This window comes from Ceratotherium simum, chromosome 22 (genome assembly GCF_057802395.1).
Source record: "Ceratotherium simum simum isolate JZ-2026a chromosome 22, ASM5780239v1, whole genome shotgun sequence".
NCBI lineage: Eukaryota > Metazoa > Chordata > Mammalia > Perissodactyla > Rhinocerotidae > Ceratotherium > Ceratotherium simum.
This window is the reverse complement of record NC_141921.1, coordinates 50,467,129-50,484,657: the sequence shown is the minus strand read 5'-3', so window position 1 is coordinate 50,484,657 and position 17,529 is coordinate 50,467,129. Positions and strand designations below refer to the sequence as shown.

At 59.3% G+C, this 17,529-nt stretch overlaps 1 protein-coding gene across 3 annotated transcripts in view; it reads left to right on the top strand.

Moving 5' to 3' along the window:
* Positions 1-4,791: 4,791 nt before the first annotated feature.
* The window catches only part of LOC101391566 (ATPase family AAA domain-containing protein 3A), a 23,965-nt gene continuing 11,227 nt past the window's right edge, over positions 4,792-17,529 (top strand). For all 3 annotated transcript variants that reach the window (XM_004425483.3, XM_087447003.1, XM_087447004.1), the window contains exons 1-13: positions 4,792-5,059; positions 8,655-8,731; positions 9,450-9,551; positions 9,893-9,952; positions 11,099-11,168; positions 11,619-11,784; positions 11,929-11,998; positions 14,681-14,836; positions 15,456-15,512; positions 15,658-15,783; positions 16,080-16,204; positions 16,959-17,010; positions 17,409-17,479. In XM_004425483.3, the coding sequence (XP_004425540.1) occupies positions 4,858-5,059; positions 8,655-8,731; positions 9,450-9,551; positions 9,893-9,952; positions 11,099-11,168; positions 11,619-11,784; positions 11,929-11,998; positions 14,681-14,836; positions 15,456-15,512; positions 15,658-15,783; positions 16,080-16,204; positions 16,959-17,010; positions 17,409-17,479 (1,334 nt within the window). In that variant the 5' untranslated portion in view covers positions 4,792-4,857. The remainder of the gene's footprint in view (positions 5,060-8,654; positions 8,732-9,449; positions 9,552-9,892; positions 9,953-11,098; positions 11,169-11,618; positions 11,785-11,928; positions 11,999-14,680; positions 14,837-15,455; positions 15,513-15,657; positions 15,784-16,079; positions 16,205-16,958; positions 17,011-17,408; positions 17,480-17,529) is intronic.

The following is a 17,529-nucleotide window of genomic DNA, read 5'->3' as shown; positions in this document are numbered from 1 at the left end:
TGCGAGGGCCAGGTGCCGGCTCTCCAGCTCTGTCAGCTCTTGGACGAAAGCTATCTGAGAAGGCCGAGGGCAGCAGGGTCTGGAGTTGAGGTTTCCGGGAAGTGGGGTGTCCACCAATTGGTAGTGCAGCCAGCTCCTTACTGGGGTAGGAGCTGTTTCTGTGGCGACGGTAATAAACGTCAAGTGCAGAAGCACAGCCCCATATGAGGACACTCGAGTCCTCGCAGCCTCGTGCTGGAGAGGGGATGGTTTAGGAAAAATGAAAGCTCAGGTGCAACAGCTGTGTGTTTGCCCCTTTTTTCTGGGCTGAAAAATTTTCTTCCAACATCCATTAAAACAGCCACAAAAAGGGGTCTGCCTGGTGGCACAAGCGGTTAAAAGTGTGTGCTCCGCTTCGGCGGCCTGAGGTTCGCGGGTTCAGATCCCAGGCTCTCACCGATGAACTGCGTGTCATGCCATGCTGCAGAGGCGTCCCATATAAAAGTAGAGGAAGATGGGAACGGATGTTAGCTCAGGGCCAGTCTTCCTCGGCAAAAAAGAGGAGGATTGGCATCGGATGTTAGCTCAGGGCTGATCTTACTCACACACACACACAAAAAAACCACCACAGAAAATGCCAGTGGAAGTCCTGTCTCCCTCTAGAAGTGAGCATGGTGAGGGAGCACAGGGGAGATCCTGCCCCTCAGGTCCCAGCCCTTGGTGGAAGGTGGACCCAGCCCCAGCAACAGAGAGGCGGGGGCCCTCCTGGCTGCCAGCCCTGGGGCAGGGGCCTCTGGAGCCTACCGCCACTCTCAGGAAGGTGGAGGGCTGAGGTCTCCTGGGTGCGGGGTGGGGTGCCCCTTATTCACTGACATGTTCTCACTAGGAATTAAAACACCTGCCACTAATTACCCACTTTTCAGAAATGTAGGTGAACACACCCATGACAAATTACATCATCCTAGCCAGAGACATTGAAAGCTTTACAGGAAGAAAAGGACCCCTGTCCGCAGCAGGTGTAGGGACAAGCACAGGGAGGGAGAGCAGTGGGTGGCCAGCGGCCTGCCTGAGCCCCCGCCTGGAGGCCACGGCCCACCTGGCTCTGGTGTTGCATGTAGGGTGCACAGCGCTGCCCAGGGGAGGGGGTGAGAGCCATGAGCTGCTCAACTTACCACGAGGCTAGGGCCCCGGCCAGCTCCTGCTCCAGGGCCAGCCCCTGCTGGACACCAAGGCATCCCAGGCAGGGGTGCGCTGCTCCTCTTCCCAGGGCCCCTCCCACGGGCACCCACTCACAGCCCCTCACAGAGAACACCAGGGCTCTCTTAGTGGCCATGGGGTTTGAGTGACTGTTGCTTCTGAGGTCTGTCAAGACTGCAGCTGATGCTGCTTTTCTCCAGGAAGGCGGAGGCCCTGGCTCAGTCCTGCAGAGGGCAAGGGCGCATCTCCTATCATCAGCAGGAGTGGGCAGGCAGCTGAGTGCCTGTGCTAAGGGCCCCCCGCCCCACGTGCCCCTGGAAGTGCACAGGTCTTCGGGGTTAACTTCATGGCCTCTGAGGACGGCCTGGCTGTGCTGACCTTCGCTGGTTGGATCTTCGGGTCCAGCTGGAGGTGGGTGGAGTTCTGTGGGGGAGAGGGCAGTGGGGTGGGGCATCCCAGTAGGCAACTGCTTACCTAAATGCAAACACAGTGCAGGAGGATGAGGCTGGAGGGGCAGCGAGCTTTGGGCTCGGTCCTGTCACTCTCCAGCCCCGGACACATGTCCAAGGGCTCTGCATTGCTACTCCTCAGACCTCTCCTTAACCTCCAGGGCCACAGCGAGGGGCTGCACGGGCCCTACGGAGAGCTGGGAGCCCTGCTTTGATGGGCAGGGTGAGGACCAGCACTCTGGGGGTTCAGGCCTGGGAGGGCTGGGCCGGGGCCTGCCCAGTGGGAGTGAGTGTGGGGTGCACATGGGCTGGGGCAACTGCAAGCGAGACGGGACCCAGCGGGTTCTTTTGCAGCTGGAGAGAAAGAACAGGAGTGGGAGGGGCCCAGCCAGCTGAGGGAGAGGGACCTGCCCCTTACTCCTGAAGGCCCAGCTGTCCTAGGAGAGCGAGACCAAAGAGTGATATGGGGGGCAGCAGCGGCCTCATGCTCATCATGTGAGGGGCTCCAAGTTTAAGTAGACAGGCTTCTGCACGGGTGTCATCTGTGGGAGACACCAGGCAGGCAGGTCAGGCAGATGGCTGCTGCAGCCCTGGTGCCCAGAAGTCCTGGGGCTGGGTCTTGGGGGCTATGGGCCAGAGGGAAGGCCACCGCTCTGGTGTGCTGTGCAGCTCCTCGCAGGTCTGGCCAGATGGGGGCACACAGAAACCATGCCTGCTACCTGGGCTCTGGGGGCAGAGTGCGCTGCACTAGGCCTGGGTGGGGCCCACTCTGGTCCTGCTGGCCTGGGCTCCCGGCAGTAGCAATGTCCCCCCCCTCTCGGCTCAAGGTCAGGCTGGAGGCCAAGCTGTCCCCTGCATCTTTAGCCTCTGCAGTCTTTCCTCCAGGTCTTCAATGCTGGAAGACTCCCTCAGAGAAGAAAATCATGCTGGGGGGGGGGGGGTGTCAAGGGAATCCCTTCAGCAAAACGGCTCAGCATGAGCAGCATGGGATCCCACATTTGTCAATACAATGTGAATGCATCAGATAGGAGGCATCATCGTAATTCCCTTTTACTAACTTAGTGTCTTTAGGAAAGGTGTGTTTGTCCTCTCCAATGGCTTCTAGTCTACGATTTTAAGCAACAAACACAAGTAGATGGGACATCTGGCATGGTCCATCGGAAATTGGAAAGTGTGAAGTCACACTGCTTGGGTGAGGGAAATGGGAGGGAACCTCTCCAGAGGGAGGGCATGCAATTACCCAAATCTTAAGACAGCAATCAACACTTTCTGTCTTTTAAATTAAGCCAAGTTAAATAAAACTGACTTTTTTTTGAAACTTTTTAAATGCAGAGGTTTATTTTCTTTTCTTTTTTTGTGAGGAAGATCAGCCCTGTGCTAACATCTGCCAATCCTCCTCATTTTTCGCTGCGGAAGACTGGCCCTGGGCTGACATCCGTGCCCATCTTCCTCCACTTTACATGGGATGCTGCCACAGCATGGCTTGCCAAGCAGTGCGTCAGTGCGCGCCCGGGATCCTAACCGGCGAACCCGGGCTCCCCGCAGTGGAGCGCGCGCACTTAACCACTTGCGCCACCCGGCCGGCCCCTAGAGCTTTATTTTCAATGTTATTCCTTTTTATATAAAAGTACACAAGCTTGCCAAATGCCTGCCTGCGGATAGCGCTAGAGAGGGGCATGTGGCTGAGCTGCGTGTGGACAAGGATTTCATGCCTCTCACCCATCTCCTCTTTATCCAGCGAAGCCCTGGCAGGGTGCTGTGGGAGGTATTGTTTGCATCGAGTCTGTAAAACCTTGATGATGGCCACTGGGGGGCATCTGGCTGGGAAACTCATTTGGTTTTTCTCTTCATTTGAGGGGGAAAAAAAAAAAATCACAGAAAAAATTTTTTTCTTATTTTTATTCAGGCTTAAAATTGTTCCCAATCTAGTGGGGATACTCCATATAATTCTGGGAACTCAACCAATTCCATCCAGGAAAGAACCAAGGGGCAACGTGGATGACAGCCCAAGAAGTGAACTTTGCTAACTTTGGACACTGTGGGTTCTAGAGCGACGCTGGTCTCTGTCCACACTTCCCCTGCCCTAGGCGGGTCCAGCCTGCCCCTTTGTTCCTGAAGTAGGCACGTGGCCTTTGAAGGTTCCGAAAGAGAAGCGCTCACCAATCAGTGACCACAGCCAGGACCCCCTGCCCTAAGGAGCTCTCCTCCAGCAAGGGCGCCCTCTGTGGGCTTTGGGGGGCTGCTCTGCCCTTCCATACTCCTGGGTCGGAGATCTCTGTCCCCCTCCCATGTGAGCCACTTTCGGAGGATCGGGAGAGCCTGTTCTCCAGTCCAGCCCCTCATCCTAAAGATGGTTGCGGGAGACGGGCCAGGAACCGCGTTTCCGCACTTCTATCATTTTATTAAGCGCCGACTGTGTGCGCTAGCACCACGAGACCCACTGCGCGCAGCCTCACGCTCCGGGGCCCCAGCTCGCCCTGGGCCTGCCCGGCAGGTGGGGCGGCCCCACCTTGTGCTGGACACTGCCCGCCCCGCGCCGCTTGGTCCCCGCGGCCCCCGGCCGGCGCTCCGCCACGGCCGGGGACGGCGCCCAGGGCCACGTGCGCGGGGGACGGGTCGGGCGCGGGGTCTTGGAGTGGCACAGCCGGCAGTCCGAGGGGCCTCCTCTCGGCCCGACCCCGCGCCCGCCCCAGGTGGGGTTCTCCCCCGCGATCAGCCGCCTCCGCAGGCTCTTCCTCCAGCGGCTGTTCCCTCGGTCCGGGACTCACCGCGGCGTCGCTGGGACCCCGACCACCAAAACCCCCACGACCGCCTGGGCACCTGCCTCTGCGCCGCCGCCGTGAGTTCCGCCATGTCCGGAACTCTGTGGGCGCCCATAGCAACGGGACGTAGTGCCGTTGCTACGGGGAACTGACGTAACACGGGGCGCACACGCGCCAGCCCGTCAAGTTTGTCCCTGACCGGCCCCCGGCATCAGGCGCCTCGCCCCGACCCGCCCCCAGAACCAGCACGAGCAATCGCAGCGCCGATGCTGATGACGTCACGATCCTCGCGGCCAATCCTAGGGCCGCGGCCCTCACGCGCTTCCGTCGCCCGGGAGGAAGGGGCGTGTGTCGCGTCTGCGCAGTGGCTCTGACCGCCGGCTCGCGGCGCGTGGAGGCTGCTCGGAGACGTGCGCGTCTGCTCGGCCTCGGGTCCAGGTGGCTGCGGCGACCCTCGGCGCTCGCGGGCCATGTCGTGGCTCTTCGGCATCAAGGGCCCCAAGGGCGAAGGCGCGGGGCCGCCCCTGTCCCTGCCGCCCGCGCAGCCCGGGGCCGAGGGCGGCGGGGATCGCGGCGCGGGGGACCGGCCAGCGCCCAAGGACAAATGGAGCAATTTTGACCCGACGGGCCTTGAGCGCGCGGCAAAGGCGGCGCGCGAGCTGGAGCACTCGCGTGAGTGTGGCGGCGCGGGCGGGGCGCGGGGCCTCCTCCGCCGAGAGCCATGTTGTGGGCGCCCGGGCTTGCGCCCATTTGCAGTCTGTAGCCCCTCGGTCGTGCGAACCGTCAGGCGGCAAGTGGCTGTCGGCAGTCTCGCTCGTCGGGTGAGGGGCTGGTCTCCAGGAATGCTCCTGCCAGAGCCACCCTGGTGGGGGGAGGTTCGGGCTTCTGTCACCCTCTCACAGCTTCCCAGCTGCCACATGTTCCTCAGGTGGAGAAACCGGTGTAGAGAGGACTTGCGGAGGTTACAGGTAGCAGGTGCCGGAGCTGGACCCTAGTCTTCGGTCACTGCCAGTGCTGGAGCTCTTTCCACCTCTTGCTGCCTCCACGTGGAACGGCCATGGCGTGGCTAGAGGAGGGGCCCGTTTGTTGGTGGTTGCTAGCAAGTTTCCACTTAAGGAGGGAAGCACACTTGAGGGTCATTGGTTTTAAGAAGAATATAGCAGATTTGCAAGTATTATTGGAAAACCTTGGCGTTCAGGTAGGCGAGTCTGTAAAGCAGCAGGTCAGACAACCCTAGCCCAGCCTGATGACTTTTTTGACCCAGGGCCTGCAAGGCATCAGCAGTGACTGGACCTTTGCTAAGCCCACGTCTTTTCTCCCAATTTTGTTTTCTCCTGTGGCCTTAACGATTTGTCTCAAGAAGTAGTGTGTGTTTAAGACCCTGGAATGTAGAAGATGGTGAATAAATACTGATTGAAACAATATAAGTGATCTCAAACTTTTGTTTAAACAGAGCTGCCTTTTTTTCAAAGGAGATCCTATAGAGAAGCCTTGTTGTAAGCAGGTATAAGCAGAGTCTTCCCTATTCAGGAGGGAGAGGCCTGGCACTTTGTTGCTCAGTCCCCGCCCTTCCCCTGGTGGCTACAAGAACATCCTGAGCCAAGGTCTCTGGGCCTGCCTGGCTCTCAGATCCCCAGGGGGCCATTCAAAACATTTAGATATTTGTGTCCAGGCCCAGGACAGCCTGTTTCCTTAGGCCTAGCTGGAACACCCCCCACCCGAGATGCTGTATTAAACTTTGTAGATAATCTTAATTGTCAGGTTGGGCTGAGAAACAATGGATGGGCTTCAAGGCACTTCAGGGGGATAACAGACTTTTGAGATGTGATCTAAGTTCTTGTTAAAGGCTTAATCGGGAAGCACCTCTCTACTCCAATTCCTGGCATTTCATCCATTCACCATGCCCAGAATTTCAAAGTTTTCCCACTTTTGGAGGCTGAATCCTGACTGTTGGCCCCCAGCCCCATGCAGTTGTACTGGCCTGTGTGAATAGCCTTGGGTGTGTCTGAGAGGAACAGCTCCCTCCTTGTCTACTCATGCCTCCGAATTGCTCCCAGGTCTCTTGCACTGGCCGCCCAGAGCTCCTGCCCCAGAACATTCTCCCCTGGGTCCCCAGGGCTTCGGCCTCTGCTCTTCTGTGATCAAGCTGTCATTTCCCCACCAAGCAGCATCTCCTGCAGAGTCCCCAGGGGCCACCGCCTGGAGTTATGGTCCCCTCATCAGTCCCCCAGTCTCCACATCTGAATACTCTGTGCCAAGTGTGGACTCTACTTCATTTTTGTCCCTGCCTTCCTTCCTGGCCTCACTGCTGGCCAGTGGGAGAGCTTCACCCTCATGTGCCACCCCTTCCTATCCTCAAACCCTTCTTCCCAGGGTGCTTTGTGCCCCTTTGCAAGTCCATCTTCTCCAGATGCTCCAGTTCACAGGCAGCAGTGCCTGCTGAGCTTGGCCTGAGCCTGCTCTTGTTCGACCTCACTGCTCTCTCCAAGCAGACTGGAGATGTCCTTGGCTGCTTCTGACAGCATGACCGCCTTTTCTGTTCCTCGGGGCCCAGCCCAACGTTGCCTTGTTCCTCAGGTCTCCTGGGCCCTCCTGCGAGGCCTGAGCAGCACACTTGGCCTTGAGCGGTCTCTGTGCCCCCGTCCACTGGGCTGTGTGCTCCAGGAAGGTGGGTGCCTAAAAGAGCTCCTTGCCTGTAGCAGGTACTAACTGACACTCTGGAAGCACGTCTCCTGGTACAGGAGGGTTTCAAGGTGATGAACTGCTGTCATTGGTATTGAAATTGCAGCTTGTGGTCAGTGGGGCACGTGGTGCCAGGCCCTGTGCTGAGCAGTTTACCTGCTTTCTCTCATTTCGCTCCTTCAGGAGTCATGGAGGGAGGGAACTCTAATCACTGCATTTTCAGGTGAGGTGCTCAGAGAGGTTAACCTGGTTTGCCAAAGGTCACATTGTGAGTAAACAGCGCAGCTGGGATTCGGTCCCAGCATTGTTGGCCTGTGACACCCGTGTTCCTGTCTGTTGAGATCTCCACTCCCTCCCAGTCTGAGTCAGCTGTTAAAGGGGCTCCCCAAGTCTGTTCAGCCCTTGGCTTCATGGCTTTCTAAGCTCACCAGTGCAGCGGGACGGGACTCTGGTGCCTTCCTTACGTGATCTGTGCCTCTGGTCACCAGAGACCCAGGGGAGAGCCTTGTAGTGGGGCTCCAGGAGGTGGCAGCAGCCCAATCCTGACCAGCTCTGAGGGTCCCCCCCAAGCTTTGACACTATGTTCATGCCAAACCGCACACCCCAGCAGACCATGCAAATACAAAAGCTTCTGCCACGCTCGTCTAAATGCGTGGGTATGCTTACAGCTGTAGTTTAATTCCAAAAAGAAAAAACCAGAACTGTAAACAGATGTTACACTTTAGTTAATGATGTGTTTGCTGAAGTTTGGGGATGACCAGTACTAGGGTCTGCAGCTTACTTTGAAGGCTTCAAAAAGTAAGATGGATTGTGGGGGGTTAGAAGGATGGACGTGTGGGAAGCAAAGGGAGCCAGCTGGGGCCATTGTAGCATTGGGGAGGTGGGTTCACGGGTCCCACCTTCCTCCAGCGCTCTCACATGGTAGAAGACTTCTTTGGTAAAATACCGTGCACGGGAGAACCATATCATCACAGAAATATTTGAGAGCTCTGATGCGTAGGGTTTTCCCGCTAGGAGAGTATCGGGAGTCTCAAATGTAGACAGGTGTGAACCCCACCTTATGAGCGAAATACATGTAGAAGATGCTTATGACACACGGGGTGAAGAACCGTCACCCAGCATGCTTTGCTTGTTTCTGATTTAATTCTCGTTTACTTATTCATCCTCCCGCCTGCTTGTGCTTGATAGCAGATCCATGATGATAGGTACTGAAGGCTTAAGAGTGTACATACCATAGGAAATAAAGGACATTCTGGCCATAGGCTTGCTTTTTGTGTAATTAGGAAACAGCCGCCATGTTGGCTCTCCTCCTCTCGAGAGGCCTAGGCCAGCCCTTCTGATGGAGCCCTCACTCCAGAACGTGACAGTCCCCTGGGGGATAGGACCTGGCATGCAGGGCTTTCCTTTGGGGATAGAGAAGACACAGGTGACGAGAAGGGGGCCTTCAGAGGGAAGGGTCACCGAACAAGGCCTGACCAGGAACGAGGGTGGGTGAGGCGAGCTGTGGTCTCCCTGGAAACCCCTTGGCGTGAGTACGTGAATGCTCGCCCGGTGCACCGCTGCCCTGATGCCCGCCCTCCCGCAGGACACGCCAAGGAGGCGCTGAGTCTCGCGCAGATGCAGGAGCAGACTCTGCAGCTGGAGCAGCAGTCCAAGCTCAAAGTGAGTGGAGGGTGGGTGCTGGCTGGGGTGGGCCGCGTGCCCTCGGCCCTGGGAGGGTCCTTGAGAGAGAAGTGCCCAAGAGCAGTGGGTACTCAGGCACCTCCTTCCCGCATTTGCCTTCTAGCTCATGGTTTGGAGGGAAACAGGGAGAGGTCAAAGACAGGCGCTGGGTGTGTGGCCTTAGTTCCTGCAGCACAACCACCGGGAAGGGCAGGCATAGGTGAGGATGGTCTGGTCTCCCCTGGCAGATTCTCACCTGGTTTCTCTGCACTCGCATAGCGAGCCTAGAAAAGGCCTACACTCTGCCCTCCATCCTTGGCTGTCGTAAAGGCTTGTCAAAAAGTGAGCACGTGACATAAGCCAGTGTGAAAACAGTGTCAAGGAGGGGAGTGATAGACACCCCAGGAGACTGTCTCATCCTTTGGGACCCAGCCCCATCCGTTTTCCTGGCACTTCTCTCTGCCCGCGGGTCTGGGTCCTCCTGGATTTGGTGCGGGTGCAGCTGAGACCCAATGGGCCTGTGGGGGTGCTGGTCCAGGCTGTGTTTTCTGGAAGTACCTCCTGCCCTGCCCAGGTGCTGCACAGACCTGTCCAGCCCCTTCGGAGCCCACCTGGGATGCAGGAGAGGGTTGTTGAGGTAGCATGGGCCCTGAGCTCAAAGTCCTGAGCGCGAGGCCTTACCAGGCCCCGGGCTCGCAGCAGCTGGTCTGTGCTGTAGGAATACGAGGCCGCTGTGGAGCAGCTGAAGAGCGAGCAGATCCGCGTGCAGGCTGAGGAACGGAGGAAGACTCTGAGCGAGGAGACACGGCAGCACCAGGCTGTAAGGGCCATGGGGTCACTCGGGCACAGGGAAGCCTGGGTGACCAGGATTGGGAGCTCTTGGGGTGCACCATGGGCCCAAATGCAGTCTGGGTCTGTTATTGACCCATCGAGGCCCTGGGATGACCTTGTGCAAACCTCTAAGACCCATGGATTCCTCAGCACTGAGTGTGATGGGGAACCCGTGTATGCGCAAGTGTGTGCTCGCTAACTCAGCAGCTGGAAGTGGGCAGCTCATCTCAGGCCCCAGCGCCAGTGGAGTCGGGGTCCAGACGTTGGTTCCGGGTGCGTCCACCTGCTTCTCCAGCTGAGCTGTGTTCACGCTGTTCTCTCCCTCCCTAGAGGGCCCAGTACCAGGACAAGCTGGCCAGGCAGCGCTACGAGGACCAGCTGAGGCAGCAGGTAAGCTCGGTGCGCCTGTACTGAGGGGCCCACGTCTGTCCCCCCCGAGAGCAGGGGGTGTCTCCTGGCGCACGTGAGCTCAGCACGCCTGCGCTGAGGGGCCCTCCTCTGTCCCCGCCGAGAGCAGAGCCTCTCCTGGGGCATGTGAACTCGGTGCGCCTGCACTGAGGGGCCCTCCTCTGTCCCCCCCGAGAGCAGGGGGTGTCTCCTGGGGCACGTAAGCTCGGCGCGCCTGCACTGAGGGGCCCTCCTCTGTCCCCGCCGAGAGCAGTGGGTGTCTCCTGGGGCACGTGAGCTCGGTGCGCCTGCACTGAGGGGCCCTCCTCTGTCCCCCCGAGAGCAGAGGGCGTCTCCTGGTGCACGTGAGTTCGGTGCGCCTGCACTGAGGGGCCCACGTCTGTCCCCCCCAAGAGCAGGGGTTGTCTCCTGGGGCACGTGAGCTCGGCACGCCTGCACTGAGGGGCCCACGTCTGTCCCCCCCGAGAGCAGGGGTTGTCTCCTGGGGCACGTGAGCTCGGCGCGCCTGCACTGAGAGGCCCTCCTCTGTCCCCGCCGAGAGCAGAGCCTCTCCTGGGGCAGGTGGTGGGCCCGAGTCCAGGGGCGGGCAGTAAGTGCTGGGTCCTGGGGGAGCTCTACTCGGACACCTGCACACGCACATGGGAGGCACATGCCTCTAGGCTCTTGCCCCACTGTGCTGTGTGGCCTCCCCAGCAGAGGCAGGCTCCAGCCACTCTGAGGATTCTCCCGGTTGGGACCTGACTGGGAACCTGGCTGTGACAAGTTCATGGGGTGGGGGTTCAAATGTTTGTGACTGTTGTGGGTATTATAGCTTGTAAGTTTGTCAGGCAAAAAACAGTGCTTTGTGAGGACAGCCATGAGTCAGGGCTGTGGGTGCCCCGAGGTCTGCCCTATGGCCGAGCTATGCTGGGGGCAGGGGCTCTTGAACCGTGCCCCACAGTGTGTGCATGTGCTGGCTGGTGTTCAGCCCCACCTGTGTCAGGCTGTGGGGTGTGCGGGCCCTGGGGCGCCCGTCCCTGAGAAGGTCAGAGCCCCCGGGGTGGTGGAAGCTTCCCCATGGGCCGAGCGGTCGACCAGCAATGTTGGTTGTTTCCTGATTTTGAAAGCTTTTCCCTTTTTTCTTCTCAGCAACTTCTCAATGAGGAGAACTTACGGAAGCAGGAGGAGTCTGTGCAGAAGCAGGAGGCCATGCGGCGAGGTAGAGTTGTCCGCTCTGCCTGGGGCTGTGTCCTTGGAGCCTGCCCCAGAGGCCGTGGCTTGAGAAGCGCTCGAGGGGCGAGTGGGCAGTAGGCATGGGAAGGCGCTGCTTTAGGCACATGGATCCCCAGTAGCGTTTAATCTGTGTGCTTCCTGAGACCCATGCTGGGGCCTCTGCATTCTGCGGCTGGGGCTTCACAGCAGAAACCGGGGTGGGCTAGGCATTCTGGGGCCTGCTCTTCATTGGCAGCTGGGCACCCCCGGGGTTCCATGTGAGTTACTGTCCTGTGAGAAGGATTGCCCAGGCCTTGGGGTCTGAATTCAGGGCTCCTCTGTTGAGAGCCAGCCCGCTGGAGGGGCCTGGCCCTGGGGGTGGTCCACAGTGAGCAGAGCGCGGCCGGGCTACGGGGCTGGGAGCTGAGCACAGCTCTCCCTGCCTTGTCCCGGGCAGCCACCGTGGAGCGGGAGATGGAGCTGCGGCACAAGAACGAGATGCTGCGGGTAGAGGCTGAGGCACGTGCCCGGGCCAAGGCCGAGCGTGAGAACGCGGACATCATCCGCGAGCAGATCCGCCTGAAGGCTGCCGAGCACCGCCAGACCATCCTGGAGTCCATCAGGTGAGGCCACGTCTCTGGCGGGCCCCCAGCAGAGCCGTCGGTGGTGTAATGGGCGGGGAAGACTCCTCTTGGAACCCTTGCCGTTTCCCCAGCCACGTGCCCAGGCCCGTTGCCCTCCTGGTCATGTCACTGCTTCCCCTACAGGACAGCTGGCACCCTGTTTGGCGAAGGATTCCGTGCCTTTGTTACAGACTGGGACAAAGTGACAGCCACGGTAAACACCATTGCCACATCTTCCCCACGGTCTGTGCCAGGGCCCCCGCTGGGCCTCGTCCCTGTCCTGAGCGGTGTGAGTTCGCAGGTGGGGCGCTGAGCAAGCCTGTGGTTTAGGAATTGCTGCTGCCGCTCCCTCCCGCTCCACTCTCCTAGTCAACCTGATGGATGGGGCCTCTGGTTTGGGGGACTTAGAATGATTCAGTGTTGGCCCTGGCGGCGTTCAGTAAAAGGCGTCAAAACCCTTTTAATAAAAGGGTTTCTCATCTTCTGACTGGAAGGAAGACGTAGGACGGGGGTGCTAGAGCTTCATTTTACATCTTAGAAGCTCCTGCCCTTCGGAAAATGTAACTGGAGACCTGCCTGGCAGCTTCAACAGTGGGACCCAGCTGAGACTCTGAGGGTCAGGGAGACGTGCAGGGAGCCCCCTTCCAACCAAGCTTCTGGGAGGGTTTCCCACCCTCCAGTGGGAAGGAGACGTCAGCCCACCAAGGCCATTGGGCTCTGGGCACACATTCTAAAAGCCCAGTGGTCTGTGCACTGTGCTGCAGGGCTGCTCAGCACACAGGGCGGAGGGGGCGTTGGCTAGAACTAGTTCCTGAAAAGCCACTGCCTCCACTAGTACTTCCTGTGTGTCGGCTCTGTGCTCTCCGCTGTTCTAGGCCGACTTGGTACCTGCTCATGTGGGACTGACACCCTAACGAGGGTCAGACAGTGAACCCACTGATTCTTAGTGCAGCGGCTGTGCCCCGAGGAAGCACTGCCAGGCGTCCGGGGGCACTGTGTCCCTGGAGCCCCTTCCGCAAATGTCCTGCTCTGGGTATCGCTCCAGCCTCACTGGGGGTGGTGAGGGGTAAGGTCAGGCTGAGCCTCGAGGAAAGCAGGTAGAGCTAGGGCTCCAGTCCAGGAAAGTTGATGCTGGTCAGACTGCTGGTTCATAAAATAGCCCCTTGGAGTCACCCAGCTGGGCCAGTGATGTGGGGTGTACAAGGGCTCCCGTCGCATTCTTCTCAAATGTGTGTCAAGTAACATGCAGGGGACCCCTGCCCTTGGAGCTGCGGGTCGTAGTGGAGGCCCTGCTGAAAGTGGGTCCAGGGGAATCCAGCCTGTGGCCTGGCGGGGCAAGGTGAACTTGGCAGTTCCTCCCTGGCGTCTGAGCTGGGCCGCCTGGAGTTGGGTGTGGGTCTAGGCCTGGCCATGCCCTCTGCTCCCTGCTTTGCTCCCTGCTTCACACGGTGAGCTGCAGGGCTGCAGCCTCCTCCCAGCTGACCCTGTCCTGCCTCCCCCAGGCACCACTGCTCAGACCAGAACTCATGCAGGAGGCGGACCTGGCCTCAGGTCAAGGCTGCTTGCTGTGCACGGCCGTGGGCATGGCTCCTGTGTCCTCCCTGAGCAGGTCCAGGAGGGGCATACGTCCAGGTCTGAGAGGGCAGAGCTGATGTGGGCTTGGCTGTGCTGGGTCTGAACCCCGCACCGAGCCTTCCAGCCCCCCGCATGCTCGTCTCCTGCCTGACCCTCCTCCTTGCCCGTCCCCACCGCGGGGCTCTGCGTTGCTCCTGCTGTGTCCTCGGTGCCCCAGCCCAGCACACAGGTGGTGCTCAGTGTGTGCTGCACGCCTCGCTGTCCCAGGGGCTGCGGCATCCTGGGGAGGAGTCTGTAACCGGCACTGCCTCTCGGTATTGATGAGGAGCGCTGCCTTGCAATGAAATTGGAGCCATTCTTTCCAGAACATCCATTTCACCGGTCATTTTTTCCTGGAGTATTTTAAAGTGCCCCATTTGCTCCAGGTCTCTCCAGCTGTCCCAGACATGCCTCTGGTGGTCTGTTCCTGTGAGGATCCAGACAGCACCTTCGTGTCACCTGTGGTGGTGAAGTCCCTTCCGTCTGTCTTCACTTCAGAATCCCACCCATCTGGGGTGCCCTGTGGGCTAGTGGTCAGTCCTGGCTGCCCGCTGACAGACCCTGTTGAGAATTGGTGCGCAAAGCCCCCCCGGCTGTCCTTCCTGTTTGATCAGCTGTCCCTGAGTCGAATGTCTACCTCCCTAGCAAGCTGGATAGACATGCGGAGGGGGTTGCTGGAGGAGGCAGGACACCATCTGAAGGTTGCTGGAATCAGAGCCAGGAGCCAGCCCTGGCCCCAGCCCTGCTTCCTCCTGGCATGTGCCCCTTCTCTGGCCCGAGTTTCGCTGTCTCGTCTCCTAAGAACCTCGTTCATATGGTCTGAGTCATTGCTGCCTGCTGTGGTGGCCGAGCTGTTCATTTTGTGGGGAATAGTTTTTAGTTCTATTTTTAGATGTTGGTGTGGGTTCCGGGAGCCTCTCACTGCAGCTCCCGGTTGAGTGTCCTGTGCCTGTGCTCCCACTATGGTGTTTGGTTTGTCCCCCATCACCCCAGGAGTCCCCTCACTTCTTCACGGTTGGAGCTCTTGTTGCCTGGACACTTTCTTAGGCCTGCTGGAACACACCCTCCAGTAGCTCTCTGAGAAAGGGCGTTTCTGATAAGCTTTTTGATATCTTGCTTATCTGGAACCTTCTTCCGCAGTCATATGTAATTGAGTGTCGGCTGGTAAGGGATTTGGGGTTGGAGACTCTGCATGGGACAGGATGAGGCAGTGAGGGCTGTGTCGACTGCTGAGTGGTGTGGTGGGGTGGGCGTCACTCACCTTCTTTCTGCCCTGCTCTAGGTGGCTGGACTGACACTGCTGGCCGTCGGGGTCTATTCCGCCAAGAACGCCACGTCCGTCGCAGGGCGGTACATCGAGGCCCGGCTGGGGAAACCGTCCCTGGTGAGGGAGACCTCTCGCATCACGGTGCTGGAGGCGCTGCGGCACCCGCTGCAGGTGACTGTGGGTCCGGGCCTCACTGGGGCTGTGTCTCCGCGTCCCTTCTGGCGTCATAGCCAGACTGTGAACACGTGTCCTCCTTCCCCTTGACATGTGTCCTGTCCGCTCCCTCCTGCACGTTGGATTTGCTTTTCACTTTTTCCTCCTCCATGCTGTCCCTGGGGGTGGTCTGTCCTCGTCAACACTGGGGGACCCTTGCCCGGCTCAGTCACCTCTTGGGTCTGTTGACGTGAGCATCCCCCTAGGTAGCCTTTGGGTTCTTTACAAAATCCTGGGCTCCTGGGAAAGTCACTGGAAGTAGCTCGGGGTCAGCTGCCTCCCTCCTCGAATTGTGCCCCTCCTGAAGTGTGTCCCCCGCTGTCTGCGGCTGGACCTCTCTCTTGACTGCTCGTGCACTGAGGGTGATTGAGAAGAAGGTCAGTAAAGAACCTGTGAGTCACCCAGCCCAGCAACACAGATGGCCTCACCTTCCAGTGTTCTGAAGCAGGGCCCAGGCACGCGTATCGTGGAGCGCAAGCTCCATGGCAGTTGTGTTTCCACGGGGCAGACCAGCTGCTGCCAGTGCTTGGGGGCTGTGCCGTGGGCTCTGCTGATGACCCTGACCGTCCCCCTGCAGGTCAGCAGGCGGCTCCTCAGTAAGCCTCAGGACGCATTGGAGGGCGTCGTCCTCAGCGTAAGTGGCACTGCTGTTCAGGGGCCGTAGCTGGGGTAGAATTTGCCATCTGAGCCCCAACCTGGGATAAGCTGCCTCTTGTGCTGGCCCAGGAGGGTCAGACTCGGCAGGAGGGCGTCCCGCAAACTGCTGTGTTCCCTGGCAGCCCAGCCTGGAGGCACGTGTGCGGGACATTGCCATTGCGACGAGGAACACCAAGAAGAACAGGAGCCTGTACAGGAACATTCTGATGTACGGGCCTCCTGGGACCGGCAAGACGCTGTTTGCCAAGGTGAGAGCACATGACTGTGCAGGTGGGGCTAGGGTCCCTCAGGGGTCTCACTGGCCTGGGGTGGGGGTGCCATGGGCAGAGGCTACAGCCACGGCTCTTGGGGAATGGGCACTGGGCGTCAGGGCACGTGGGAGGGGCAACCCCTCCCCAGCTCTTCAAGCAAGGGCCGTCTCCACACACAGCCAGCCCCCCTGTGCTGCGAACAGTGGGTGGGGGCAGAGGGGCAGACTGGCAGGCTATAAGGGGAGGACACGAGATGCACGCTGCCTTTTCCCTGCCTGCCCCTTCTTGCCCAGAAACTCGCACTGCACTCGGGCATGGACTACGCCATCATGACGGGTGGGGATGTGGCCCCCATGGGGCGAGACGGTGTGACTGCTGTGCACAAGGTCTTCGACTGGGCCAGCACCAGCCGGCGAGGGTGAGCAGGCTCCTGCTGGTCAGGGGGTCAGTGACTTCCCCACAGCCTGTCCCCGTGGTCCTGCACGAGGCCAGAGCAGCCTCTGCCATCTGGCAACACCCGGGGGCGGGGGTCTGAGGGAGAAATTCACCCCAAGCTTGGGTTCCTGGTGGTCTGTGCTCATCACAAGAGCCTCTCAGTGCTTCTGACCTTAAAATGTTTAAGATGAGGGGCTGCCAGGGGCCGGCCCCGTGGCTTAATGGTTAAGTTCTCGCGCTCCTCTGCTGGCGGCCCGGGTTCAGATCCCGGGTGCGCACCGACGCACAGCTTCTCCAGCCATGCTGAGGCCGTGTCCCACATACAGCAACTAGGAGGATGTGCAACTATGACATACATCTATCTACTGGGGCTTTGGGGAAAAAAAAGGAGGCGGATTGGCAATAGATGTTAGCTCAGAGCTGGTCTTCCTCAGCAAAAAAATAAAAAGACGAGGGCCTGCCAGCAGAGTGCTTAATTTAGTGCCAGGTTAGGCGGTTGTGCACGTTCTAGTTGCTTTCTTGAGACCCCGGCACTTGGCACATCCGAGGCTGAGGTCTGGGATCCCCAGGACTGCTGAAGGCGGCATGTGGTTTGGGTTCCTGAAACGGTGGGTGTGGGTCTCAGTGTGATCAGTGCTTTAGCATCCTGACAGGGCAGCGCCTGTCCTGGGCGGCATCTGCCAGGCTCTGCACACAAGGCCCCACCCACACCTCATGCGGACCCCTCCCCTTCACAGCCTGCTGCTCTTCGTGGATGAAGCGGACGCCTTCCTCAGGAAGCGAGCGACTGTGAGTATTCTGAAAACCTCTGTCTGGCCTCGTGGGCTGGGCTGGCCACAGGCGACAGTCAGGGGCAGCGTGTCTAGTGGCTTGAGCAGAGTGAGGCATGGCTGGGCCCATCCTCCCAGGCCACGTCTGTGCGCTCTGGGAAGGTCACTGGTAGTTTGTGACTGAGGCCTGACCGGAACCTGTTCCTCAGCTGCGCTCTCTTTGTAAATTGTGTTTGAGAAGCAGAAGTTGTACGTGTGGCATTTTTCAGATTTTTCTTCAAGTTTAGGTTTGTAAAGATGCCATCACACTCCTGCTCCTGAAGGGGCAGAGGCTATGTCTTCCCAGGGCCTTGATTTAACTTCCCCTTGGCTGCTTGCAGAACCCTGCTGCTCAGGCCGGCTGTCTTCTCTCTGCAGGAGAAGATAAGCGAGGACCTCAGGGCCACCCTGAACGCGTTCCTGCACCGGACAGGCCAGCACAGCAGCAAGTGAGGGCCACCCACTGGCGCGAGGCCCTGTGTGCAGAGCGCTTTCCTGC